At 48.7% G+C, this 25,871-nt stretch overlaps 8 protein-coding genes across 8 annotated transcripts; 2 read left to right on the plus strand and 6 right to left on the minus strand.

The window, feature by feature from the left end:
* Window positions 1-147: 147 nt before the first annotated feature.
* Window positions 148-1,838, minus strand: ABOM_004171 (U2 snRNP complex subunit CUS2; the record flags this gene model as incomplete). Its single annotated transcript, XM_022531301.1, has 5 exons — window positions 148-363; window positions 443-598; window positions 677-1,246; window positions 1,320-1,442; window positions 1,668-1,838. The coding sequence occupies 5 exons, from the start codon at window positions 1,836-1,838 to the stop codon at window positions 148-150; spliced, it is 1,236 nt and encodes a 411-aa protein (XP_022391285.1).
* A 971-nt stretch (window positions 1,839-2,809) lies between these two features.
* Window positions 2,810-3,397, plus strand: ABOM_004172 (uncharacterized protein; the record flags this gene model as incomplete). The annotated part of the gene is made up of 2 exons (XM_022531302.1): window positions 2,810-3,004; window positions 3,056-3,397. 2 exons carry the CDS (start codon window positions 2,810-2,812, stop codon window positions 3,395-3,397), a joined length of 537 nt encoding a protein of 178 aa, XP_022391284.1.
* A 990-nt stretch (window positions 3,398-4,387) lies between these two features.
* Window positions 4,388-5,095, plus strand: ABOM_004173 (phosphoesterase; the record flags this gene model as incomplete). Its single annotated transcript, XM_022531303.1, has 3 exons — window positions 4,388-4,706; window positions 4,762-4,917; window positions 4,977-5,095. 3 exons carry the CDS (start codon window positions 4,388-4,390, stop codon window positions 5,093-5,095), a joined length of 594 nt encoding a protein of 197 aa, XP_022391287.1.
* Window positions 5,096-5,947: 852 nt separating this feature from the next.
* Window positions 5,948-7,363, minus strand: ABOM_004174 (uncharacterized protein; the record flags this gene model as incomplete). Its single annotated transcript, XM_022531304.1, has 3 exons — window positions 5,948-6,347; window positions 6,400-6,986; window positions 7,058-7,363. 3 exons carry the CDS (start codon window positions 7,361-7,363, stop codon window positions 5,948-5,950), a joined length of 1,293 nt encoding a protein of 430 aa, XP_022391283.1.
* Window positions 7,364-8,065: 702 nt separating this feature from the next.
* Window positions 8,066-11,116, minus strand: ABOM_004175 (uncharacterized protein; the record flags this gene model as incomplete). The annotated part of the gene is made up of 5 exons (XM_022531305.1): window positions 8,066-8,679; window positions 8,778-8,842; window positions 8,898-9,650; window positions 9,742-9,899; window positions 9,968-11,116. The coding sequence occupies 5 exons, from the start codon at window positions 11,114-11,116 to the stop codon at window positions 8,066-8,068; spliced, it is 2,739 nt and encodes a 912-aa protein (XP_022391282.1).
* Window positions 11,117-12,767: 1,651 nt separating this feature from the next.
* ABOM_004176 (uncharacterized protein) lies at window positions 12,768-13,085 on the minus strand (the record flags this gene model as incomplete). Its single annotated transcript, XM_022531306.1, has 2 exons — window positions 12,768-12,821; window positions 12,891-13,085. 2 exons carry the CDS (start codon window positions 13,083-13,085, stop codon window positions 12,768-12,770), a joined length of 249 nt encoding a protein of 82 aa, XP_022391281.1.
* Window positions 13,086-14,285: 1,200 nt separating this feature from the next.
* On the minus strand, window positions 14,286-16,026 carry ABOM_004177 (nucleoside transporter; the record flags this gene model as incomplete). Its single annotated transcript, XM_022531307.1, has 4 exons — window positions 14,286-14,423; window positions 14,488-15,250; window positions 15,323-15,546; window positions 15,637-16,026. The coding sequence occupies 4 exons, from the start codon at window positions 16,024-16,026 to the stop codon at window positions 14,286-14,288; spliced, it is 1,515 nt and encodes a 504-aa protein (XP_022391280.1).
* A 2,265-nt stretch (window positions 16,027-18,291) lies between these two features.
* Window positions 18,292-22,574, minus strand: pmcA (putative P-type calcium ATPase; the record flags this gene model as incomplete). Its single annotated transcript, XM_022531308.1, has 2 exons — window positions 18,292-19,785; window positions 19,842-22,574. 2 exons carry the CDS (start codon window positions 22,572-22,574, stop codon window positions 18,292-18,294), a joined length of 4,227 nt encoding a protein of 1,408 aa, XP_022391279.1.
* Window positions 22,575-25,871: the final 3,297 nt, after the last annotated feature.

A 25,871-nucleotide genomic window follows, 5' to 3' on the forward strand; every position in this document is an offset into this window, starting at 1 on the left:
CGGAGTAGGTATAGTACACGGACTTTCTAGAAATGGACTCCACAGCTCAGCACCGGTGGAGACCCCCAACGGTTCGCACACAGTACTGGAGTAGGTTCCTTCAGCTGGAGGTGACAGAGCACAGCTGCCACCAGATCGTCGAGTCCCTTATTTGGCCGTGTTCTCCACAGTATTAGAGCTTTCGAGCCATGTGCCAAATTCATCCAATCGCTGCCTCTCTTCTTCATCCTCATCGGCATCAAGTCCCTTCTCCGCCAAGTCCTCAAGCGCTGCTCGTTTCTCGTTAGTCTTCTTAAATCGCTCGTTACCATCGGAAATGTACGCCTCGACGCGGGTCCCGGCGAAAAACCGGCCGTCCATGAGCTGTAGAGCAGGGTCGTTAGCGCTACCCAGACAAGCATTTCCTTGTCCCTGAAGGACGCTTGAGCCAATATACACATACCTTGACACAGTTTCTTGCAGCCTCTGGGTCTTGGAACTTGACACTGACTACTCCATCGATTTCCTTATCGTAAAGGACTACATTCGTCACATCTCCCAGTTTTGAACACTCATCGCGGATGTCCTCCTTGATATCAAGGATGGCTGCTGGATCATCCTAATGGGACTGTCAGTCGATGCAAGCAGGATACGAAAAGAGGGGAGGGAAAAAAAAAAAACAAAGAAAGGCCCGTACATCGAGTTCTTTCAGAGTGAACATATGCTTCAAGATCACGACCTTGTCAAACTTAGAGTTGGACTCTGGTAAAGCAGATGGGTCGTCATCATCCCAATCGGCAAGTTTGCTATTCCACCACATTAGCAAGACTCTTCTACCATATAACCATTCATACTTGTAGGCTCCATACTTATTTAATCTCTGGGTCCTTTGAATGATCTTTCTCTTATCCTTCGCGCTGGTCTTGGCCGGTGCTTCTTGTTGGCTTTTGTAAGAGAAATCTGCAAGTTGAACCCGCATAGGCCCCTGCGGCCCTGTTACTCCTAACCTGAAATCCGAGTCATCCAGCATCTGGATCGCAAGGTTGACGGATTCCGGGCGAAAGAACACAACGAGAGCTTCGCCCTTGAATTTTCCACCGTCATCCATGTACATTTTAATCCGTGGGCGGCCGCTGTCGATTTCCTCGGCGATGACGCCACATTTAGAAAAGACATATCGGATTTCTTCAAAGTCAGCATCAAGAGGAATTGACGTAACATAGACCGCTGTGTTCACACGCGGTTTCTTCGATTTTTGACCGTTTCCCTACGTAGAACCCACAATGTTAGTCCCACGGGCTTTGCGGCATGACGCAGCCAAAGATGAATACCCTACTGACCTCGTCTTTGGTCGCTTGCTGCTTGCGTTTCTTCTTGAGTTGCGATGCCGTGACTTCTTCACTGTCATCTACGCCCTGAACCTTGTAGGCTTCTTGCTGTTGTCGGAGCAGTTGTTCATCTACCTGGAGAAGACCCACGGGCGCGCAAAAGCGGCGCCCACCACGAGATCAGTTTCACGAACCATCCAAAGTCCTTGCAGTCATAGCTATCCCAGCATATTTGCAACGGAAGAAGGTTCTTGGGCGCTTTCAAAGCGCAGTCGCAATAGAAAACAACAGCAGAGCAGGATTTCAACAGCCGGAAAAACACAACAGGAATCACCAGCTGGAGAGAAAGCGCGCACACACCGTCGGAATCCATCGCTTCAAAGCCGTATCGTATTCAAACTCCTGACCATCTTCTGTTTCCAAAATGAACTTGTCGTCTAGTTTCGAGAAGGAAATGCGCGGGTCGCTGTCGAATTCGGAAGGGTCCTGAGGGAAGTTGCTCAAGGCACCCTCGGGACTGGGGGATGCCATAGCGGCGGCGGCGAGTACGGGATCACTAGAATGCTGAAAAGTAAAGGAACAAAGGGTCTATATGAATAATTAAGTGACTGTGCGAAGACAAGCAGTAGATCGACGTTCCGTAGCGGGTGTGGGGGGGGAACTTTGGTACACGGGATTGCTGCCATGTAAGCTCGAAGAGAGTGACGATGGAATACTAGTACTAGTACTATACTACTAGTAGTACCAGTGGCATGAGCTGCAGGCATGCCCTCCCATTGGCTGGTATCACAGTTTATTGCTTACTAATCGATTACTTGAAAGCTGCCTTAGGCCTTCTACGTTTGATTGGCAACGTTTAACCCTTGCAAGTCCCAACGTAATCTACGTCTCATTGTTTTGAACTCTGATAACGCTCGATAAGCTGCGGGCATCCTTCAGGCTTTTCTGGAATCATGGTAACGGACTCAAGGTGCATACTCGAGGTGATTGTCACGTGAAGGACTGCCTTGTACAGCTCGGTGATACGGTGACTTCGACTCAGTTTCTAGACCTCATACAAAGAAGCCAAGCGCCATCATATGCGGGGTATAGGTAGTACTTACATAGAAGAAGCTATGATCGGTGCCCAAACATTCTCGCAACGACCTGAGCGCATCACTCTGCCTAGTCCACGTATATACCGCTTTCAGTTGCATGCATACAGCGTGCAAGTCGAAAAAGATCCGACCTATAGCCCTACCGTAGCCACTACGAACTACTTAGTAGTCCTGTTACCAGGACACGAATGTACCAAGGATAGCAAATAAAATGCATAACACGTAGAGATCCTCTTGCCTTCTGCTCCCATAATTTAGACCTTTATTGATTCATCCCGTTGTACATATATATACTCGCGCACTGACTGGGCATCCCTCCTCCCCCCCTTGCATCATGGCGCAGTGCCACTTCCTACCTAACCCCACCTTGATTCGAACAACCATCAACACTAACCATCAACCAATATGTCCGAGAACTTTGATTTAGATAAAGACCTTGAGATATCGGGCATTGTTGTGGCGGGGTACATCGGCGAAAAACTCGTTTCGGATGTTCGGAAGGAGTTGGAGAAGAAACGGAAGACTATACAACTACGGAGCCGACAGGTCCAGTTACATTGGAACGCCGAATGCGATGCAGTGATGTTCTACTTTGACATTGTAAGCGAGTGTAGAGCATTTGCCAGCAGCTAGGTCTAACTCCTAATCCAGGTAATCAAGCCGTCCATCGCAATTCTAGAAGATAGGCCGTGCTTGAACCGATGGTTCGTTCAATACCATGATCGTCCGAAGGGAACGTCGATCTACAAGCCCCGGGTTGAGAAAGGCACTTACAACGTCCTGATCGTCATTGAACCAGGGGCTGGCCTTCCCCGGTTCTATGAGGGCTCGCATGTTGAGAGCGAGAACGAGGCGATGGCCCCCGCCGTTAGTACCTATGCTGTGGAGATTCCTCAGCAAAAAGGAGCGGTGGTTGTATTTGAGGCAACGCTAGGGCGTCGAGATTCCGCAGTGGAGGGTCTTGGAGCGTCCTGCATCATGTTGGTCTATTGAGACATGCCAACTACAGCAGCAGCATACAAAATCATTTTCTGAAACACACTGTATTTACAACCATATACTTGCAGGATTATCGCAATAGAAAAACCAAGACTCAGGTCTACGCATGCCAGGCTGTTCCGCAAGGATGACGAGGGCTCTCGCGAAACTAATTAAGGCAATGCCGTCGTACATTCAATCACAGAGTAGCGTGGTTCTGTTCTATACATTGGCCGCTGCCAACCCATGTTTTCTGATGACACTGCGAATATGCACCCCTGAAACCAGTCATGACCATAGGAGAACATGGCTCCCCATTTCATTGATACACAAGGGGATGAGGTTGGTAGGACAGTGTGGCGAACATTCAACGTTCCACTCCATCGGCCCACCAAAAGCATTCTCATGTTCGAGTCGCCGTTCTTTCAGACAATGTAAGGGGTCTGTTTATTGCCAACCATCCGAAACTTGACCATGAGCCCGAACAACCGAGACCGGCATCCTGATTCCTGAAAGAAATCTGGGATGTGGAATTTTTCTGAGTCTGAATCTGACCCGCGGTTTGTTTTTCGACAAGTGAATATTGCGAAGTCCTTCCGTTGGAATATTGATAGCGGGTTGAGAATTCTCGTGCAGAAGTATTGCAGATGCCCTATCCCTGTCATGCCCTTGGGAAAGCATGTTGATGTCTACCTGGCGCGCAACTTCATACATTGCAAATTATACACAGACTGCACCAAATCGATGAATCAGAGTCTTCGTAGTCTCTTTATAACGTGTTTATTAGAAGCTGTGCATGGAGGGGTAACTGTATATACCCTTCAGTGTTGTGTGCTGATATCGTAAAAGCGGCGACATTGATGATGGGAAATGACAAGTCGCAACAACCAACTGAGAAGAGCACCCTTGTTTCTTATGTAGAACATCAGTCAGAATTCATCTCATAAAGCTATCCGCATTATTTGCCCTTGCTTATATGATAGTACTTTCACGGCCAGTTTAATGATGTTACTATTTGGAAAGCAGGGCAATAGTCTCGACGAGCTTCTCAACCGACCACGCCCATCAGCCTGGCAGCAGTTTATGAAGCAGCCATGCATCTTTCTCGCATGCAAGCTTTACACTTGGCAGAGACAAATTGCTGCCCAACCAGTGAAAGACCCCGTCTCAGTTGTCTGCATCTCCGATACCCATAACTGCCAACCTTCTCTCCCAGAGGGCGACATTCTTATCCACGCAGGGGACCTGACTCAATCAGGGTCATTGAAAGAACTGCAGGCAAACATTGGACTGGTTACGTGCACAGCCACATGCAACGAAGATAGTCATTGCTGGAAATCACGAGCTATGTCTGGATTCCGATATTTACCGTGTAAAAGCTGAGGACAAACCTCCTAGCTGGGGAGATATAATCTATCTCCAAGACTCAGAAGTGCCCATCACCTGTAACAATGGCCGCCTTCTCAAAGTCTACGGCAGCCCCTACTCACCACATCACGGTAACTGGGCCTTCCAGTATCCTCGCTGCAAAGTGCGTATGAATGCACTGTGGTTTCTGGCGGCGGTATATGGAATCTTATCTCTACGATGAAAGAGCTCGTGAGGAATTTCCTTCGGCCTGCCACCGAAGCTAAGTGCCTCCTTGTGAACGCATCGATCGTGGGTGGTCTTCGAGATCACGAGCGCCGACAGCCTGTCAAGCTGTTCATTTAGTATACGTCAAACAGGTCGTACGAGTAGTTATATGCAAATCCGTTGCATTGAGGCCTGCTTAGGCGGCTGCCCCTGGCTAACAGTACATGAAACTGCTCTGCTACGATACCCATCACCCAAGAACTGCTCGCTCTTAATACATCATCGGCGCCTCTTCAAAAGTATCTGTCTCACCAAAAGCCCGCTCCAATATAGGAACCACCTCAACCTAGCCTGTTCCCCTTTCCAAGCCCTATCCCTTGATCCCTCCGCCCTCCATCCATCGTCTCACTCATAATACTAGTACCCGGGCTACTCCGCAGGCAGGAGCCCACGCCCAACCGGTCGATGAGATTCTACCACCAGTCAAAGCAGTAGAGAAGTCAAAACAGTATATCGTCCCGGGTAAGGGTCCTTGGGATTAGGGATTTCGCGCAGCTTCCAGGACAGCTGGTTGTCCTGGGTTTATTATCGCTTTTACTAAGAATGTTTGTATTCTTGTGCTTTTGTCATGCATCGGTGAATGCAAAGCTGGGGATACGAAATTGGTCTTGGGGGGTCACGCTCAAGGGCCAAGGCGCGACTCAGTAGTTCTATTGACTTGGACATATTATGATTAAGAATCTTACAACAGTCCCGTAATCATGAATTATCTAATAGGTTATGGAATATCACAAAGTAGACTCATTGAGTAACTACCTTAAAAGTACTACAAAGCAACGAATTTGGTCATAGGCCTTCCCATCAATATTGATGATATCCTTTTTCTCTCACTAGCTGGGCCATACCGTGCCAGAGTATATCCGGCTTTGCAGATGGCACGGCAAAGAACAGCTTTCCCACAGTAGTAGCGCATACCGTCCGTGCTCATGCTTAAATAAACGGACATTGGCCCGTTCGTGAACCTTTCAAGCCCTGGACGTACTCCTCTAGAGATGCTCGACCCTTGCCTTCGAAGTACTTGGGTCCTACATCAGGTGTATAGTAGCCCCGGGGGTAATACTTATCACCTTCATCGCCTGGAAGAGGCCGACCCATAGCCCAGGTAAGCCAGGCGACAGGACCCCAGCGGTTCCAGAAGGTAGGCGCGACGTAATAGGGCGCCGCATCCCACTGGGTGATGAAAATGCGGTCGTTCTGGTCGGGCTGCTCAGAGAAGGCAGTGTAACGGAGGAAATAAGGCCGGGGGAGCGACAGGTAACGTATCACAAAGCGGCGAACGGACAGAAGCGACGAGAACAGTTTGGCATATGCTGCCGGGGGAGGGTCGTACCTAGGCCCAGGTTAATCGTTACACGGAGCAACTGCCTTCGGGTTGTACTTACAACATCGCGCGTCGCAGGCGGTCGTCCATCATGAACGAAACGAAGTGCAGTCCGATCTGCTGGAACGGCTTCGGGACCATGTACAATAGCACAGCCGTAGTCTGGTCCGCGGTCTCCCGGTTCGTAGCATTGGGAATCATGTACTTGGCCTCGTACGCTTCACTCCAGGCCGTGATCTCCTCCAGCCACTGGAGGCCGTCGCGGAATCCCGTCTTATGCGATGGGAAGGCCTCGTAACTGATTGCGAGACCATCGCCGACACTCTTCCAGAACGTGCCGATAGCGCACTTCTCGAGGTCGGTCAGCTCTCGCCATTCGAACTTCTCGATGAACCGGATGGGTTCGAGGGCAAACAAGCCAAGCGTGTAGAGCATATCATTCTCGGAGATCTTTCCCGAGCTGCGATAGCCATTGTGGAGCCAGCGGGTTCGAGCGAGCGCAGTGATAGTACGTCTAGAAGATGGAGCGTTGCCCATAAATTCCTGGACCAAGGCGCTTGTATCGGCGTAGCGCTTGTAAGATGTCTCCGGATTCGAGAATTGGCTGGTCTTGGTGAGCAGCCCGGAGATGGTGGGGATTCCGTAGGTCTTCACTGGGTCAATTTAGGTTACCAGACAGTCCACCAAAAAGTATAACAAGATGGAGAAAGGCGTCGAACCCTGAAGAGAGCAAATTGGAGAGCTTTAATATAGATGAACGGAAATTCCAGTTGCAACAGCACTTTCTGAATTTCCCAGGCTTCGTCGTCGGTCATTTTAGCCAGGGATGCCCGGTTGGGGAACTTGTACTTTTGGTGTACCCATTGTACGCGGCGAAATCGGAGCAACGAGACCAGTAATGGATATGCTATCAGGGCCGCGAGGGCATATGGAAGAAGCTGACGAGGAGCAATGTCTAAGATTGCTTGCGGGGCTGAATAGTTCATGTTCCTGCCAGCCGTGACGGGCTGGCTCTGATTCCCCATCGCTCCGCCCAATGTCAACAAACGTGTATACGGTGTAGTCTATATCGGCTGTCCAACGGGGGGGGTTGTTAACCATGTGCACCGGAATTCATAGGCCTCAAACCACAACAAGCCGGTGAAGACGGTGAAGACGGTGAGCAGCAGGCGTGGTTAAATGTGATCTCATGGGCGAGGGATGCGGAGTAGCAAATACGGTCACAGGATTTCATCCATTTGAGAAATTCGGGTTCAGCTCGCCAAGAGTTTAGCTTGACAAAAAAAATACCCTGATAGAATCCGTGCATAAAAGATTGGAGTCCATTTATCCTTACTAGTATTCAAACCAAGTACTAGTACTAGTAGTACTAGTAGTAGATCAAGAGTAATAGCACGTCTACGATTGGTCAACATCGCAATGTATCGTGTTCCCATATTTTCTTAGTATTTTCGGCCGAGGTCCTGCCTCTTCCTCCTCCTCCACCATTTCTTGTTGATTGACAGCCTTCGACCTTTCCCCACAACCAAAGGATTCCTGCCGAGTATCGAAGGACCTCGGGCACGGACTTAGTGCCCGGTATTTATGAACCCCTGAGAGGGGAAGCTTTCTTGCTTTAAGATACCGTATGTAATAGTAATAGTAATATAATACTAGCCCTTACAATAACAAAGACATGTCCAACGTCCACTCTGAACCCCTCTAGCTCTATCGTAGTATCTTTGTGATCAGAAACTCCTTGTCCTCACTATCTTGGACAAGATTGTAGAATATCCACCAGTCCGTCTCATTATCGACAGCCGACGTCGGATCGGTCGTTGGCCTTGCGAGATGTTTGCTCCACCAGCACTGATAGGCGAGTCCAGCGTCAACACACCGAATCTTCCTCCCGTGCAGTCTCCCGCCGCCAGTAACTGAACACGCCGCAACACATCTTCCAGTATCTCGTCTGAGGCCCGGTGGAAAGAGTCGAGATTGGACCGTACTGTACCGGAAAAGAGAATAGGATCTTGTGGTACAAATGCGATTTTCGCCCTAAGTGACTGGACCTTCACTTTCGAAGGATCGATTCCATCAACCTGTAGCGAGCCACTACAGGGCTCAATCAAACGGAGGAGGGCGAGGGCGAGGGACGATTTGCCAGCTTCAGTTCGGCCAACAATCCCGATTCTTTGGCCAGGTGCAGCAGTAAAGGAAATATCTTTCAGCACTAGGGGAAGATTGGCCGAATATGCAACCTCAAGTTTGACTACTATGATCTCTCCTTGGAAGGGCCAATCCTCCGGAACATCTTCGCCTCCTTGATCCTCGATTTGAAGCTCACTGTAAGCCGTCATCGCCCCTGCAGCATCCATATAAGTTTCTAACAGCCCAAACGCATTGGCAGCTCTGAACAAGACTCCAGACAATCCCATAGAGAAGCTCTGATATAGATCCTACCGACCTTTAGACCCGCGTATAGGAAAGCCAAGGTTAAGATAGTTGTGTCTCTCGACGTGTATAATCTGCTGGGGGTCAGTAGTTCGATCATGCTAAAACAGGGGAAGAGACATTAATTACCCGATAACAGCAATTACCATCATCTTTACTATACAGTCAGCGAACTCCGATAAGGTGGTAAGTAAAGAATCGTCAACCATTCTAGCATCTGCGGTGAAGTTCTTGAGTATGCCACCAATGGACGTAGTGTCGAGCCAGAGCAGGGGCATTCGGATGACTCGGGATGTCATCTCTCGAAATAACGCCTCGGACGCACGTACTGACCCTGAGAAAGTGTGCAAGTTGAAAAGGAGGTCCCAAGTGATGGTCATCAGCAGGCTTAGAAGGTACAGGTAGGCATATTTCTGATGCCAATTACTCCCGACCGGCGTGGGCAGTTCAGCCGAAATTGAGCTAGAATTTGCAGAATTAATGTATCCTAGACCCCATGTTGTCAATGCGGCTAAGAGCTGTTTAATAACTAGCCCTAGAAGATAGACTACTCCGAATATAAAGCCACCTGCAGCGGTAAAATACTTTGAATACACCCTTAAATCATTACGCGCGGCAGCTTTTTGCGTCGTCGTTAGAGTGCGAGCTTTCTCCTTCAATTTCACTTCCATTGATGGCCTAAATTCCACACCCAGTTCTGGATCCGGTACGGTAATACCTTCCATCAAATCAGCTGTACCTGAGTAGCTGATAGTGTGTTCATGGACTTGAACAACAGACTTTGTCATTGGAGCGCAGAGCGAAACCTGGTGGGTTACAAGTATTCGCGTACGCCCGTGGTAAAGCTCACCGGTGAGAGCGCGGAGAATATCCCTCGAAACGCTGGCACTTAAAGCAGAAAATATGCCATCAAGCACAAGCAATATCGCATTCGAGTAAACTGCTCTTGCTAATGTAATCCGAACTCGCTGACTCCCCACTCAGCTTGACACCGTTTGGGTCAATCTGAGTCTCATCACCCTTAGGCAGGGCTTCCAGGTCCAAGGAAAGTGCACACGCGTTGAGGACCTTTGTATACCTTTCTTGGTCAAGTGGATTTCCAAAGAGTATATTGTCCTTGACCGTCGCGCTCTGCAGCCATGGTGATTGAGCAACAAACGCAACCTGTTGCCCCTCTGCCATTGAGGGCGCTTCAATACCCCAGCTAGAAGATCCGCCTCACCAAGTATAGCTGAAAGTAGAAGACTCTTTCCAGATACTGTTTGGCCATGGATAACACTTAGCCCCCCAACCGGAAACTTAAGGTTGATATTGCGTAAATAGAACTGCGGAGGTGATGTAACCTTGTCTAACACTTCATCTGTCGACCAGGTAATGGAAGCATTACGGAATACAACCTGACCGGGTGGGCTTGGATCTATAATTCTGCTCTGTTCCGGTCTTCTCAGATATTCCTCCATCCGATAGGCATTTGAGCGGGCGTCCAAGAGATCCTGGATGACCATTGGGATGGTTCCCAGTGACCCTTGTAGGTGAGGCAATAGTTCAATCATTGGGAAGATGATTGATGGGGAGATAGATGCACTGAATGTGAAGGTACGACCGGAAACTGCTGCGACGAGTAACGGAGCTGCCAACTTCCAGACTGAACGTACAGTGCTGGCAATAAGGGCGCTCCACAAATAGTTCAGCTCCTCCAGTCGAAGCTGGTTAATACGCTCGTCCCATTGAGCCTCTAAGCCCCGGAGCTTTATCTGCCGTAGTGCCTGCAGGGCTTCGTTAACTACCTTTATCCTCCTGTCTCTGGCTGCCGTCAGATCTTTCCGGGTCTTCCGTTCATGTTTAATGACCATAGTATGTATAGGAGCACTCGCTATTGTGACAATCATTGCAACCAGTGTACTCTGCCATCCCAGTAATTTGAGTAGAAAGGATATTGCCATAATGAGCTTGACAACAAAAAAGGGCAGCATATGGTTGACAGCAGTAAACTTGCTGAATGCTAGCGTGTCAGAAGAAATAAGATTGATGGCCTGTGCCTTTTCAGATGCCGCCGATGTCGCCTTCGAATTGAAACTCTCCGGATGCTTGGAATCCTTGATCCGTAGCGCTTTTTGAAATATCGCCATAATGAGCTGCGCACGGATTGGAATTCCTAATTCAGACCACTGGATCCAAGCAAGATGATAATGAATGACGGCTTCCCCTACAGATGACAACGCAATACCGATCAGCCACAGCCAGGCCTCGTCAGTTGGGGCCCCAGTCACTTCCAGACTTTGAGCAGTTGCATGACACAATAAGGGATTCCAAATGTCACCACTGGTCGCAGAAGCATCAGGGTCCATTGTTTGGCAAACGCGGAACTGCGCTGAACAGCGAGATGATTCCACAATGAAGTCTTGAGGGTGGCTATCGTTGTAGAGACATGAAAACGCCCGAAGGCGCACCACAGGGTGCCCGTCAGCGGCCCCGGAAAACAAACAGAAAAACAAAGAGCCGAAATCACCACAAACCAACCCAGTCCTCCAGCTCGCTCTCTGCAAGAGGCTCCTTACCTCCGAGCTCCCGCTGCTCGTTGAGCAAGCGGAAAATATTGCGGTTTATGCTCCGCAACACCGGGAGGCACGGATGCTGCTCACGCAAGTCGTCAAAGCGGCGATATGCACCCTCGAGACGACTGGCAAGAGCCTCTGTGGCCTCCACAGCCTCGAAAGTCGGAGGTAGGCCCTGCAGGCGAGCGACCTCGGCCCACGCGGGCCCCGGCAGCGGACGACACGGCTTTCTCAGTTGTGTGCACCGTCCGCAGGGCCGCCCGGCACCTCTGAACACGCATACTCGAGGGCCACGAACACTGCTAGTAAAATCCTCGAATAACACCTTCGCGCAACGTGTACAGGGGACCTAGAAATCGTCAGCGCTGCCTATGCGGCTCCCTCACGGAACGTTAAGTTAGACTCACCGGGGGAGAGGAAGGCCGCGCCGTAGGCGATGGCGGCGGCGGAGGAGACTCCGGAGGGGGTGGAGGCAAAGCGGATTCCCCTCCAGGGGACGGGGACAGCACAGAATTCCCTCTAGGAGGAGGGGGAGGCGGGGGCGGAGGCACAGAGTCCTATACGCATAAGTTAGCCTTTCGCTGCGAAAACACCACGACGCCTCTCCGCTAGATGAAGCTATTTAAAGAAGACTTACCGAAGCTTGCGCGGCTAGTCGCGTCCGCTTGGCCTCTTGAGAGACTTTAGCAATTCCACGTACAGCGTTCTTGCGCTTAGCACCTATCTTCAAAGATACAAAACACTGTCAATTCGATCCCCAGCGGCGCCCTACAGCGGAGTGAAGCCCAACTTACCGCGCAGTTCTCGTTTTTGAAGTCATCCGAAGAAGGGGACATGACTACAAAAATTCGTTACAATTTATATGAGCGAAGGCTCCCCGACACTATACCGAAAGCGAACAGCTTGCGTTTCTATCTATTCAAGTCTGTGTTGAAGCGATCCTTTGACTAACCACAACCCTATTGTTAAGCAGCCTGAATAGGCTGTGTTTGACGCACGGCGCGGTCCGCCGAGTGTTCCATTACACATACAAACTCCCTAACAATCTGAACACGTTTGATCCTTCTAGTACTGCACCTCTTGTAGCCCGTTGGTCACCACGCTCCGAAGGAGCCCTTACAGTTCGAATCGCGACTTAGACCTAGTATAATAGTCTAGCAACGGCAATTGGTCAATATTGATCTTATCTCCTGAGAGGTAAAGCGCGTGGACGCACCACTGCATGAAATATTTATGGAAGGCTGAGGTCCCATTTTCCCTATCTACCAGCTTTTCCTCTGATGTGAAAGCATCTGGTCGGCGAGGAAAAAGGATCTGTACCAGGTCCAGGAGGAATGCAGTGCTATATTGCAGTAGACTAGGAGATACAGTAAACAAGATCCTTGTTTGACTCCAAGCCTCGGAGACTTGTAAAGCAAGAGTGAGAACAGATAGTACTGATCCTCTAAAGCCAGCCGTGTAGATTGCCGCGCAGTCCTGTATCCCATGTAACAATAGGCTGTGCAATATCAGAACAGGCTACAGAGTGAATTAATGACAGCTCAAACGTAGCAGGCCGTTTACCTACCCAGCAGAGCGCACTCCAGCGGAGTGAGGAGAACCGATTTTTGGATAGGACCCAGTTGCCGTATTCACCGTTAACCACCGAGGCGCCAAAGCCAATACCGGCTAATAGGGAGGTGAGGAATGGTAGTCTCCGTATCCTCGCCTGATAAACTGCCGCAGAGTTTTCCGAGGCGATCCCATCCCTATCCGAGTACATTTCTGATATGCGTTAGTGGAGGGGATAAAGGCATGCATGAGGAAGGAATTGGGAAAGTTGTATCAGTGACCATTGCGACACGGAGATCCTGTTATGCAGCACGCTCGCCGTCTCATACTCCGGTGGAGGCCTGATCCGATACTACTGTAGCTGCTGTTCCCAGCTCGTGGATTGACGCTCGGATCCTTATCACCGTCATCCACTCATTTCCAACCCCTATTGCGCAATACGCTTATCATCACTAGTCACTGGGGCAAAGCTTTGGGCATGCAAGTTTGTGTCCCTTCGGAGGATACCAAGCATTTTTCACTCTGCCTCTAAAGTGGACCCACAAAGCTTGGTGTACTTGTTCTAAAATTTGCATCCTTCGTGCCGTACACGTTGTATGTATGTATGTATGTACATACATACATACATACTTTTTGATATGTCTGTGACCACAATACATGTCCCTTGAATCTTGATCACGTGGGTGACGGGCTCTCAGGTTTGCTGCGAAAGATGTATATAGTTTAGAGAGCCAGAGCAATCCAGGAGCAACCAGAGCTGCCGGTGGGTGCTCACTGGGCAATCCGTGAGTGGCCCGGAGCGCACATGAAACACTCACGTGTTGCCCTCACTAGTCACTTCCTCTTCGAACCTATAACTTCATCACATATATTCATCTCCTATTAATAGAATTGAATCACTACCGCCGGCGTACGTCGAAGGGCCTATGCATCTCTCTTTGCTCGGTGGAAGCTCATATGATTTATTTACCAAAACAGCCAAAAGGTGTAAGATCGGAGACAGAGACACACTACCATGGAGACTGATTACAGGGGATACGAGTTAACACATAGATCCTTCTTATAAGCAATGTAACCGGAATACATCATTTTCTATATCCATTCTGGCTTGATGAGAAGCAAACATTCCATGTCTTGCAGAGTTCTGTCTATCTTCATAGCGAAAAGACAAACTTCTAGCATGCAGCTTCCATCAAGCTTTATGGTACGAGCATGACCGGCCATGCGTACGTACGTACTGAATTTATTGACTGGAGGTCTTACCTTCTTAGAACCATTCGAGCCATCTCATTCAAAGTATCTATCCAAGGTCTCTGAAGCAAAACTCCGCATGTATGACTGATGGCCCAACCTCCGATGGACGAGTCACTATGAACGCATGTGGATGGTATCTTATGGCAGCAACGCTCTTTCAGCGGCCAATCACTCTCAACTCCAACATTCTCAGCGCAGGGAAGGTGAGGGCCGTGAAACCGAAACCGAGCCAGATTCCCAAGTCACAGCCTCCAGTGACTGCTTTCCCAATCGGCCCCGTATAGTACACTTGATTCTATCAGGAAAAGGGGAACGGGTTAACACTGGTCTTAAGCAGGTAAATCAGGGATATACTATACCATCCCTACAATTGCCCCCGCCCAGCCGACCAGAAAAGCTAGAGCAGCAGCAACTCCTACCGGCAACTTCTGTCGACAGTTCCATGCAGACCAGTCATAGCCTTTGCTACGGCGAAAGAGCAAGTCTTCTTCCGCAACAATAGTGAACCAGATGATGATCCAATAACCGATCAGTGGAAGGAAGCTCTTGAAAATGTCGTATAGGAAATCTCGCCCTCCAATGGCGCATGCCGTGTATATCACTGTCGTGGTAACCGTGAAGACAGGACGCGGGATTTTCGACCATACATTCCCGAGCATCTGGAAATTCATAGCCATTGAATAGGACCCGGGGGCATTGCTGGAGACCACCGTCACGACATTGATAAACGCGCAGAATTTGCCAAAGCCACCAAGTCTGCCATAACCAGCCATCAAAAGACTCGCCGGCGTACCATCATAAATTTCAGCCCACTTTGGGTTTTTCGCCACTCCACTTCCCAGACCAACTCCAAGGAGAAGAGTGATGATCATTGCCAAGCATCCTCCCATCGTGGTCATCGACCATGTTTTCCATCGCCTAATGGTCGGCGGGTAGTAGACATAGTAGTCTGCAGCTAACGGCGCCCATGCGAGAGCTACAGATAAACAAAGGGAGAAGAATGCCAAACGTTTGGCATTAACCTCGTATGAGGATCCAACTGATGAACGCTGGAAATCAAACTGTGGTCCTGCCGATCCGGTGATGATGCAGAGCACCAACAACTGCGGGAACCAAGCATATCTGCAAGTGTTCACATTGCTGAGTTAGCACCAACGAATCTAACAGAGGCAGGCACCAACGCATGGATCATACCTTTCATAATATTGGAAGATCTGCATTCCAAATGTAGCCATCACCAAGCTTGCAAGCGCGACAATGATAATACCAACGACAACGGATACGGCTCCACCGGATATTTTTGAGAGTAATTGCCCGCCGATCATACAATTCATCATTCCATAACCCAAGTTTGTAAGCACGTTCAGCGAGCAGCACACCTTGCTAGGGTAGTACCCCATAAAATATCGGGCAACTATCTATCGACGACAAGTGAGCTGTATGTACTTCTCTTCCTTTCGTAACAGGATAGGGACGGACAGAATTTATACGTAACGGATGAACCATACAAGAGTGCGATTCCCACTTCTGGGCCCCCAAGTGCTCATATACCCGACTGCCATACCTCCCAAAAGGTTTCCAAATATTGCGCACAGAGCAGCATCTGCAAAGCTCAGCTTCATTACCAGCGTGCCCAGTGATCCAACCACCATATTGTTCAAGGCCATCCCCATGCTAAACCACATAAGCAGCATATGAAGCGATGCTGATGGGTTGGTCTTCAGGCGCTCCTCAAGCGGTATGGGCTCAATCCCACGCGCCTCGAGGCCTTTGATACATCCCGCCCATCTTTGGTACCTCGATCTGTGGCCTGCATTAAGGGGAGCCTGATCTTCTAACTCCTCCTGTGTAACACTCTGAAGAGAAGGGGATATACGAGCTTTTTCGGCTTCCGACATCATGCTGGCCTTCTGGACGGGTTGCCACTTGGTAAAAGGAGCCGGGTATGCCTACTTCTCTGTTCCTTCTCGTGGGAAACAGTAAAGTGCAAGCTTGACCAAGCTACAAGTTGCCGGAAGAAGATAATCAGGAAAGACGAACAACGTTTCACGGTATATATAGGGACACAGAGATGTACAGGAGAAAAAGGGGAAATTCAGGGAAGGAGTACGCTGCTCTCACAGTGCTACTGGATTGACATCACCCTATCACCTGCCCTACTTGATGCTAGCATTCCACAGCTGGTGTGTACACGGTACCAAGGCCCTGCACTTTGACCGCACGGTCCTGTCCTCTACACTTATGAAACAGGCACTCATGATGCAGGGCTTCATAAAAAATAAGTTCAACCCCATCCATCGAAAGAGGAGGAAGGGAACCCAGCGCCAAACAGGGGCTCGGTATTTTCAGGTTTACTGAAATTCCCGTCACCTCTATGGCCCTCCAGTTAATTTTTTAGCTCAAACACCCGAATCGCCTCTATTACATTCAAGCTAATGCAGTACAGATCGTCCTTGTTCCGTGATTTGTCACATCACCATGCCCATTACATTCCATTACTCATATTGGCATTAAGCTCTCCAACACGGTCGTCTGGTATGCACCAACCAAGCAAGGAGAGACAGTAAGAAAGATGCAACGTAGCTCAAGGTCCGAGGATCCGGGCAGTTCAGAAAAAATCCCGGAGCCCATACTAGCCCATTTGGAAGAAAGTTTAACAAGTATGGATATGATGCTATGATCATACCTCGAAGCTGAGTTGGGGTAAATCTTTTTGGGTCCTCAACAGGCACCATGAGCCTCTCAGCTCGCCACCATGCTGCCTACCTTTCAGCCTTGTGGTCAATCCAAGGATAGTGACTCCATGTCGAACCCCTAGTTCGAAGACTGTTTTTTTTTCGGCTTGAGTTTCCCGAGCAAGTGGTTCCTTTTACTAAATCTCAAGTAGCACGTTCTTGCAGATCACACATGACCTAATAATGACTACCACACCAGTGGAACATTGCATAATACTGCTAATGGATGCATCAGGTTTCCTTTGTTTCAGCCAGTTTCGGGATCACTAAAAAGAACCGTAGTTTGACCTTTGAGTCATGTCGTGCATAACCAGTGGGCCTGGTGAGACAGTGCCATTGCTTGCCGAACTACACTCAGAGAACAGACACTCCAAAGACAGCCATCTAGCTAAGCAACCTTATCAATACTCGCCCCAAAGGAACCCCCTCAAATGTACAAAATAAGTACAACAATCGGGCACATAGCATCTAAAGCCCTTACCCGAAACACGTTATGACAAGAGGGCACAAAACAGGCGGGAAGAAAAAGATAAGAAATCATATCCCTTGATAGTCTACTCTCCCAAAATAGGAAACTAGTTACACCTCACTGAGGTCAACCAAACCAGTATTGTTGATGCTTTATATCGTTTGGGAATGGCGAATCAAGTCTATCGTACCTGTACCCATCCCTCAATACACTTGATATGCTAGAGAACTGAACTGTCGGCCAAATCCAAATAAGAATAAACACCAAATCACGAATGACTACACCTGATCCTACAAATGTTTACTTATACCCAGGGCTACAGACAAAAGACGAACCATAAGAGTAGATCCACATTCAGCAGCAATAATATTAGAAGCCTCCGGTAGCGAACCCAGAACCTCCCATACCAAAGACTAAAACCCACCCAAGAAAACGAAGTCAACCAGTAGAAGAGATTAAAAAGGTAGAAAATGAAAAACAAGTTTTTAACAATGATTAAACCATCCCTAGCACCCAGCAAAGGGGGGAGGGGAGTAAAAATCAATATGTACAAGGTAGGCAAATAAGAAAAGACACAAGCCATCCTAACTTGCGCCGTGACCGAACATACACTGGAATGAGTGTCTATATGAAAACAGAACAAACAAGACCTTTTCGACCGTTGTACGCCCGATGGATCGCTAGACTAGCATCATGCAATCCAGCAAAATACAAATAGCCGAAACCCCAGGAAAAGCAATAGGGAATCTATAAGCACAGTAAAAAGCGGAAAAAGCTGACGAATGCACTAAAGTTGCTTTATCGCAAGACAGCGGCCGACCCAGAACTATAAAACAAAACAACATATCGAAAAGCAAATCAACGACAGGATCATAATACATCGTTGTGAGGTGGGCGGTCTTGATGAAAAGACCATTAACGTATCAAAGGTTTGGTTAAGGAGTTAGCCAAGTATCCGGTCAACTTTCGTTTCGGGATGCGGACCGGCTGTGAGCGGACCGACTGTGAGCAGATGTTGACCTTATGCTACGGCTAGATGGAGCCCGTGCAGGGGGAGCATGCTCAAAGTAAGGCAGGAGGTCTGGATTTTGACTTGGTGGCGTCTTCGACGATGAAAGATAGTCTCCCACGATCCGATCGTCTGCCGCTGTCTTGGGGTGAATTTCAATGCCTTGCTGGTTTTCCAAGCCCCCGTGTGGAGTGAGGTCGAACTTGAAGGGCTGTCCGTCTGTTGGCGCTCGTTCAATTGGCGACCAGCCTGCAATACTTCCAGCAACTACACCCGCCATGGCTGCAGCAGGTCCAAATGCCGAGTTCGAGCGAGACCGAGCTCGTCTTCTTGACCGTGACTCTGGCGTAGGGGGCTGAGATGGGGTACTGCTGCGTTCATTGACAGGCGTTCCAGGAACCGAGTTCTCTCTTGACCGTGATGACCTTGAACCGCTCCGCGATCTTGGAAGGAACTCTTCAGGGTGCTGCAATTTGTGCTTCAGATGTCTCAACCGACCTCCACGGACCCTCTTGAGGAATTTGAGCTGATCCCGAATCTCAGTCAGAGCAGGGTTCCACTCGAAGCGATCCTCGTCAGAAACCAAAAGCTCAGGAGCCTTTTTGCGGTGGAAGAAGGTTGGGATGAGTTTCTCAATGAATGCATCTGGAATCAGCCGAATGATGACTGCAATTGGAAGAGAGATCACGCCAATAATCAAACAGACTCCCCATTGCGCACCGTTTATTCTGGTGACAGAGAAGGCATGGCCACCAACAAAAACGATCAAGACCTGCCCACCCATGATGATGAATTGGATTCCAAGGAACCACCAATTGCGGAGCATGCCTTCAAAGATATTGAACCCATTGTCCAGACGGCGGGAATTCCACTGATTGAAGATCTGCATCCAAACGAAAGCATTGAATATAACTGTAGAGAGTACATCGCCTTCGTAACCAAAGTGACCTCCTGCAAAGTTCAAGACAAGCGTGACAGCCATTTGATAAATACTTTGGCCGATAATCATTTTCCACATCGTGAGGGTGATAAGCGGAGCGGATTTGGGTTCGGGTCTGCGGTCAAGAACATGTGGAGAAGGGGGATCAGTCGCTAGAGCAAGCGCTGCGAAAGTGTCCATAATGAGATTGACCCATAGAAGTTGTACTGCCGTAAGAACCGATTCTTCAGTGTCACTAGCCACTGCTGAGATGAATGTTAGGAGAACCGCAGTGATATTGACGGTAATTTGGAACTGCAGAAACTTCTTGACCGCGTCGTTCACAGTCCTACCCCAGGCCATAGCCTTGATGATCGAGGTAAAGTTATCGTCCATCAGGATGATATCCGACGCCTCCTTTGCCACCTCAGTGCCAGCAATTCCCATGGAAAATCCAACGTCTGCTGTCTTAAGCGCCTGGGCATCATTTGTTCCATCTCCGGTAACCGCAACCGTCTCACCTAGCTTCTTCAGATGAGTAACCAGGATCTTCTTATCATCAGGCTAGATCTTGCCAAAACCTGCAGTCGAGGGATAATCTGGTGGATCTGAGCGGAGCTAAGTTGGCGAAATTTGGGTCCTTCAATTGCAATTCCTCCAGGCGTAAAGATACCACACTCTCCAGCAATAGCCTTGGCCGTATTTATATTATCTCCGGTCACCATTCGGACAAAAACACCAGCTTTCTGGCATTGTTTAACAGATTCTGTCACACCAGCTCGGAGGGGATCCTGAATGCCAAAAACAGCGAACATGGTCATGTCCTTGAATACAGCGTCAAAGTCCGCGAGGCTGCGATCTTTTTCCTGCTTGCGTACGCCTTCGGGCGGCCATTGACTGAAATCGCGGTACACTAAGCTGATCGCTCTTAAGGACTTGGCCGCATATCGATCTATCGTCGTATTCAAGGTATTCCTATCGTCATCGGATACCGGGTGATTAGATAGATCTTTTGTTGGATCGGAAATGATACGCGTAGATTTTGCAGCCAGAATCTCCGCTGCACCTTTGACCAACATTCTGTACTTTCCAGGTCCCATTTTGATGACAATAGCCATACACTTTCGACCAGAATCAAACGGCACCATCTGAGCGACTTCTGCGTTAGCCCGTGCCTCACTAAGCGAACCGAGGGCGAGGTAAGTTCTTGCGAAACCCAGAAGCGCTGTTTCGGTCTTTGAACCAATAAACGTCATAGCCCCCTCCTGTTCCCCTTCAAATGCGGTGGAGTTCAGCACGATGGAGTCGAGTAAAAGCTGCTTGGCGGGAGCAGAAAGACTTTTGGCAAATTCAGATGGTGACAAGGCATTTAAAACTTCTTGTGCGTCGCTATCCTCAGCCGTTCCATTGGAAGAAGCACCGGCATCCTTGACGAAACTAAAGGTCGTCCCCATAGTGGCAGCAACAGCTGTCATTTTGTTTTCCGTCAGGGTACCTGTCTTGTCGGAACAAATCGTTGTCGCGTTCCCCATAGTCTCACAAGCCCGGAGCAGCCGCACCAGGTTGTTGTCCTTGAGCATGCGCGTTGTGGCGAAGGCGAGCGCCAGTGTGACAGCCAGAGGCAATCCTTCGGGGACAGCGACTACGATCACTGTCACAGCGACAATGAAAATCCTAAGAAAAGCCTGACCTTTCTCATCGGCGCCGTCGATGGTTTTCAGCTGAGCGAGGAATTTGATAAACAGCACAAGAAACAACAATAGTCCGGCGGCAAGACCGAGTTTGGCGATATATTCAGCGAGAACATTCAGCTTCGACTGCAGCGGGGTCGTCTGGCCCTCATCTTGGAGAGATATCATCGTTTTCCCGTATGTCGAATGGACTCCAACGGATGTGACCATGAATGTCCCCACGCCTTCGGAGACTTTCGCACCGGACACGATGAAAGGGTCTTGTTTCGAGAGGTTTTCATGTTGCTCAATAGCCCGGAAGACTTCGTTGGCGGCAGTCTTGCGTAACACATCCGACTCACCTGTCGCGGAGGACTCGTCACACTTGACATCGTGACCACTGATGAAAATACCGTCCACTGGGATTACATCGCCGGGTTCGAGATGCATGACGTCGCCGACTAGCACGTCGTGAATTGGAATCTCCAGTGTTTTCCCAGAACGAATCACTTTAACCTGTCGGTCATCCTTCTTTTTGTTCAGTTTCACAAATTGGCGCTCCTTCTGCCAGTCGTTCGCAGCACCCACTATCACCACAATCACAATGGCCACAATAATAGCGACACCTTCGACCCATTCTACTTTGGGTTCGCCTGGCTTGGCTGTTACAGACTGGTAGATGCCGAGAGCGAGTGAAATAATAGCAGCAACCGTCAAGAGAATCAAAACCTTATCGTTATATGCAATCCAAGCCAACTCGAAGATACTCTTGGGCTTTCTTTCAGGAAGTTTGTTGCTGCCATAGACACGTTTCCGGTCAGTGTAGCCACTGTCAGGTGGTTTCGCAGGTTCTGTGCCAGATCTTGTCGGTTGCCGCGGGGGCTGGGAAGGAGACTCTTGTGTCGATTCCTCCGAAGCGATTGACGTTGCGTCCTCAAAGCTCACGGTTCCATCCAATACGGTCTCATCCATACTCAGCCCACTGTTAATGTCAGTCCGCAGCCCCTTCTCTATGCCACGAAGGCCACCTAGGGCATGGAATGCGCCGAGATTTTTGGGGTTTAGAAGCTTGTTTAGCTGGCCCGGCGAGAAGGCAAACTTGTTATTCTCCACCGTAAAATCATCTTCGCGGCCCGGATCTGGCTTAAGGGCGTCCTCATCATTTATAACCATGTTCTTCGTCAGATCTGCACGAGATCCATGAGATGCTGTTGGTACATAGGTATCACCTCCATATGTGCTGGACGACTGATGCGTGTCCTCCGACTCCAATGAATTCCCGCGGGATCTAGTGCCAGGCACAGCCAGGTAATTCGAATGGGACACGGAGTCGTTCATCTTGTGTGTGGGAGACGAGACGTTGTGCGGAGAGGTCGGTCGACTCTCGTGATCCCGTGGGTCAGATGTGAAAGAGCGTATTGAGCCACCTGAAGTCCCATCCAAGGGCGAAACACTGCCGCTGTTCAAGAGAGCGCTCGTATCATTGGAATAGGCATTTTCGCTGGAGATCTGTAAGGTGGGATGCGCCGTGCTCGGTGAGATCTCTTCGTTAAAGTCAGTATTGATTTTGATTTCGGGGGCCTGCGGTCGTTGCAAGGGTTGCGACTGCTTGGAATCGTTTGCGTTCGATCTGGAATCCGACATGATCGTCCAAGGGGTTTAACGGCCCAGGTGAAAGTGGGTCTCAAGGGCGACAAGAGTTTCAGACGAAAGGGATATTGATATCTGTAAGAATGCGGCTCCTGAAGGAGCAATCAATCGGACCTCGTTGTATCATCAAAGCAAGGCTTGTGCTCGTAAAGAGGTAGGGTGTTCTGCAGTAATACCGCAACCGGTTAAGCTCCCCAAAAAAATATTGAGTCCTAGCAGTTGTTCAATATAGCCCATGTGGCTTATGCTGAGACAAAAATATCACCGGTCCTCCTTCTTTGTGGATCTAGTTGCGAAGAATGCACGAGAATGATGAGGAGCAGTAGCGATCGACATCCAAATTATAGTGGAAACGGGCAGAGGATTCTGTGGCAAAGCAATTCACTCGGGGAATGTCGAGATATCAAACGATGGGAAACAGCGACCTGGAGTCAACGGAAGTATCCACGGTTATGAATAGGATGAGAGATCCGCAAAAGGTGGTCATCTATGAGCGCATAAAGAACCTGAATGAAAACAAAGGATAGGAGAAAGCCGCAACCAGTGCCTTCGACTCTAAAGGGTGAGGCTTTCAATCACAAAGGTCAGCCATACAAGCAAACCAGAAACACACCCGTTACAGACAGGAGTCAACAGAGACAGAAAGCGGCAGTATACGAACGGTATACTCCTCCAGTCGGCCCTGACGTGGGACCAATGAATATAGGGGAGAGAGCGCTAGAGAAGGGAGCTATCCGGGGTTCGAGGAGGAAAGAGGCGAGGACGGTGAGGTGGTGAGGTCAGGTACACCGAGGTCAGTAGGTCGACTGGAGATAATCGTAGCGTAGCTCTCGCAATAGAATAGTTGGGTTCAATGCGCTACGGAGTAAACCATGGATCCCAGATGGAAGTTAGCGTCACAAGTTACAACCATTACAATACCAGCACCCGATACTTTTTTTTTCTTTTCCTATATTGAAGTCCCCTCCGGTCGCCAGTCCAGCCAATCAGCGGTCCAGATCTAGAAGCATTACGGTAAGAAGGCCGTCACTACTGCGGCCGTCAGCTCCACCAGCGATCCGCAGAAGGTCGAGAATCTCCTGTATGGTAAACCCCCGTACGCGAATTAAGTAATGGATGCCGTTTGCAGAATCTCTCATTTCCCAAATTGGACGGATGACATCGCTTCCCTGCGTCCTGGATCTGAACTTCTTCGCGTTTTCCCCTGGTATTGAAAGTTTCCCTTTAGAACATCTTCAACAAACTATTTACCGAAAAGGGAGAAAGACTACAATCGACCACGAAAAATGGAACAAGAAAAGAAAAAAGAGAGAAGAAAAACAAGGATCTCTCCGATGATGGGTCCATGGCTTGCCACCGAAACACAATGCTTGGGATTTGCTTCACTTGCTACTAGACCTTGTCCTGCAAGTTCAACGCTGGAACATCACTCGTCGGCTTCCACTGCACTGCCTCACTCCATTTCTCCGTCATCGACTTATTATTTATTTTTCCACACACTGACCTCCTCCCTTTTTCTTGTTCCTCTCCTTTTTTTAAAAAAAGGAAAATAAAATAAAATAAAATAAAAAACAATTCAATATTTTCCCATATTAATTTTCCCACCATTCCTAGTCTAATAACTTAAAAGAACATTGGGATGTTGGTCCCGTGATACTGTAACCACTTTGGTTGATATACACCGTTTTCAGGCTCTATGCAATGCAATGAAAGTATCCTCATGCCACAAGAGAGAGAGAGAGAGAGAGAAAAGCGAAAGCTCCGTTCTCATTCTTTCTGGGACCTATTTATAAGACCTGTTACACGTATTCAAGATGTTTCCTGCATGACCAGCAGTGATATGACCTACGATTTCTTTTCACAGTAGGAGTCGAGATTCCGATCTCCCCTCCGTTAAAGGATTCTGCCGTCTATAAGATTGTTTGACGCCGAATAGGGGCCCCACTTGATATTACACGACAACCACCTCCAAAAGGGGGAGGCGAGTCATACAATTCAATATAGATAGATAGATTCCCTGCCACTGATGCACTGATGCACACTGTGGTGTTGTTTTAATCCGAAACTTTAATTCCTTACGAACCCGAAAGTATTTGATCCTCGAATGTTGATGTGGTTGGTAAATGTATACTCCTGCATCCTCGATGTGACTACTATTTACCCCATACATACAGGCGACAATGAGGCCCGCAACGGACACTTGGGAGACAAAATGGAAAAAAAAAAATCAAAATTTTTAAATTTTACAAAATTTCAAAACCTGCTCCCAATATCATTTTTCTCACATGAACCAATCTCGTCTTGTCCTTTGCACCGTTCAACTCCTTGATGGGGGTCGTTTCATTGCCGCGGACGAATAATGAACTCCGAGGCTTGGCAAATGGGCGGTGCAAAGGAAAGGGACCCATAACACGTCTCCAACAGTCTAGCCCTTGGGATTTTCCCTCTTTTTTTTTCTTTTTTTTGGATGACTTTTCTCCTCGTCATTTTGATGCCGTTCACATTCGGTCCATCCGCCGGGACGCTTCTACTGGTTCGCTTGGGCGGTTGCATTACTCGTTCTTCAGGTCTGGCCTCGCTGATTACTACTCAACTCGAGGTACACGGAGTATTAACGTACATATACCTTCTATACTCCATAAAATCTTCATAGTCTAGATAATATGGGTGGATACTTCTCCAAACGAAGCGAGACGTGGGTACGGGAACCAAGTACGAGGCGCCATACTTGTCTCATACTAGTAGTATGATATGTTGTGGCAGTTACACCAACGTCGATGGTCTGATAGGACAAAGGAATGAAGCGTGGTCCAATGCAATGCGGTGATATCTCTTGAATAGCACAACACTGCGTCATTTGTAACCGCGGGGATATGACAGGGGCAAAAGTAAGCATGACGATACAGAGGCGAGTAAATCAGTGATCGTGCATGTTGTTTTACCACCTCGTAGCTAGCTTGACCATTTAGACCCGTCCTGGTTAAACCGAGACTATACTATCGATTCTAGAAAGACTACTGTCATCACTAGTTCGACCTGTATGACGCGAGCATAAGTCGTACTTCGCTTTACCCACCGCAGATATTGAACATGTGTTGTGGATGCATGTATATCGTTCGATCTTGTCCTTGGCTGAGTATGTGGGACTATCAGCTTTTCATTCGATCCATAACTGCTCTACCGTTTGTAATCCGACATGTTACCTAACTATCACCACTATCCAGTACTGGATAGACATACAGAGGAGATTATCAATCTCTCTCACCATGCATATAAGCATACCCTAAACAC

This window comes from Aspergillus bombycis (genome assembly GCF_001792695.1).
Source record: "Aspergillus bombycis strain NRRL26010 chromosome Unknown contig00022, whole genome shotgun sequence".
Lineage (NCBI taxonomy): Eukaryota > Fungi > Ascomycota > Eurotiomycetes > Eurotiales > Aspergillaceae > Aspergillus > Aspergillus bombycis.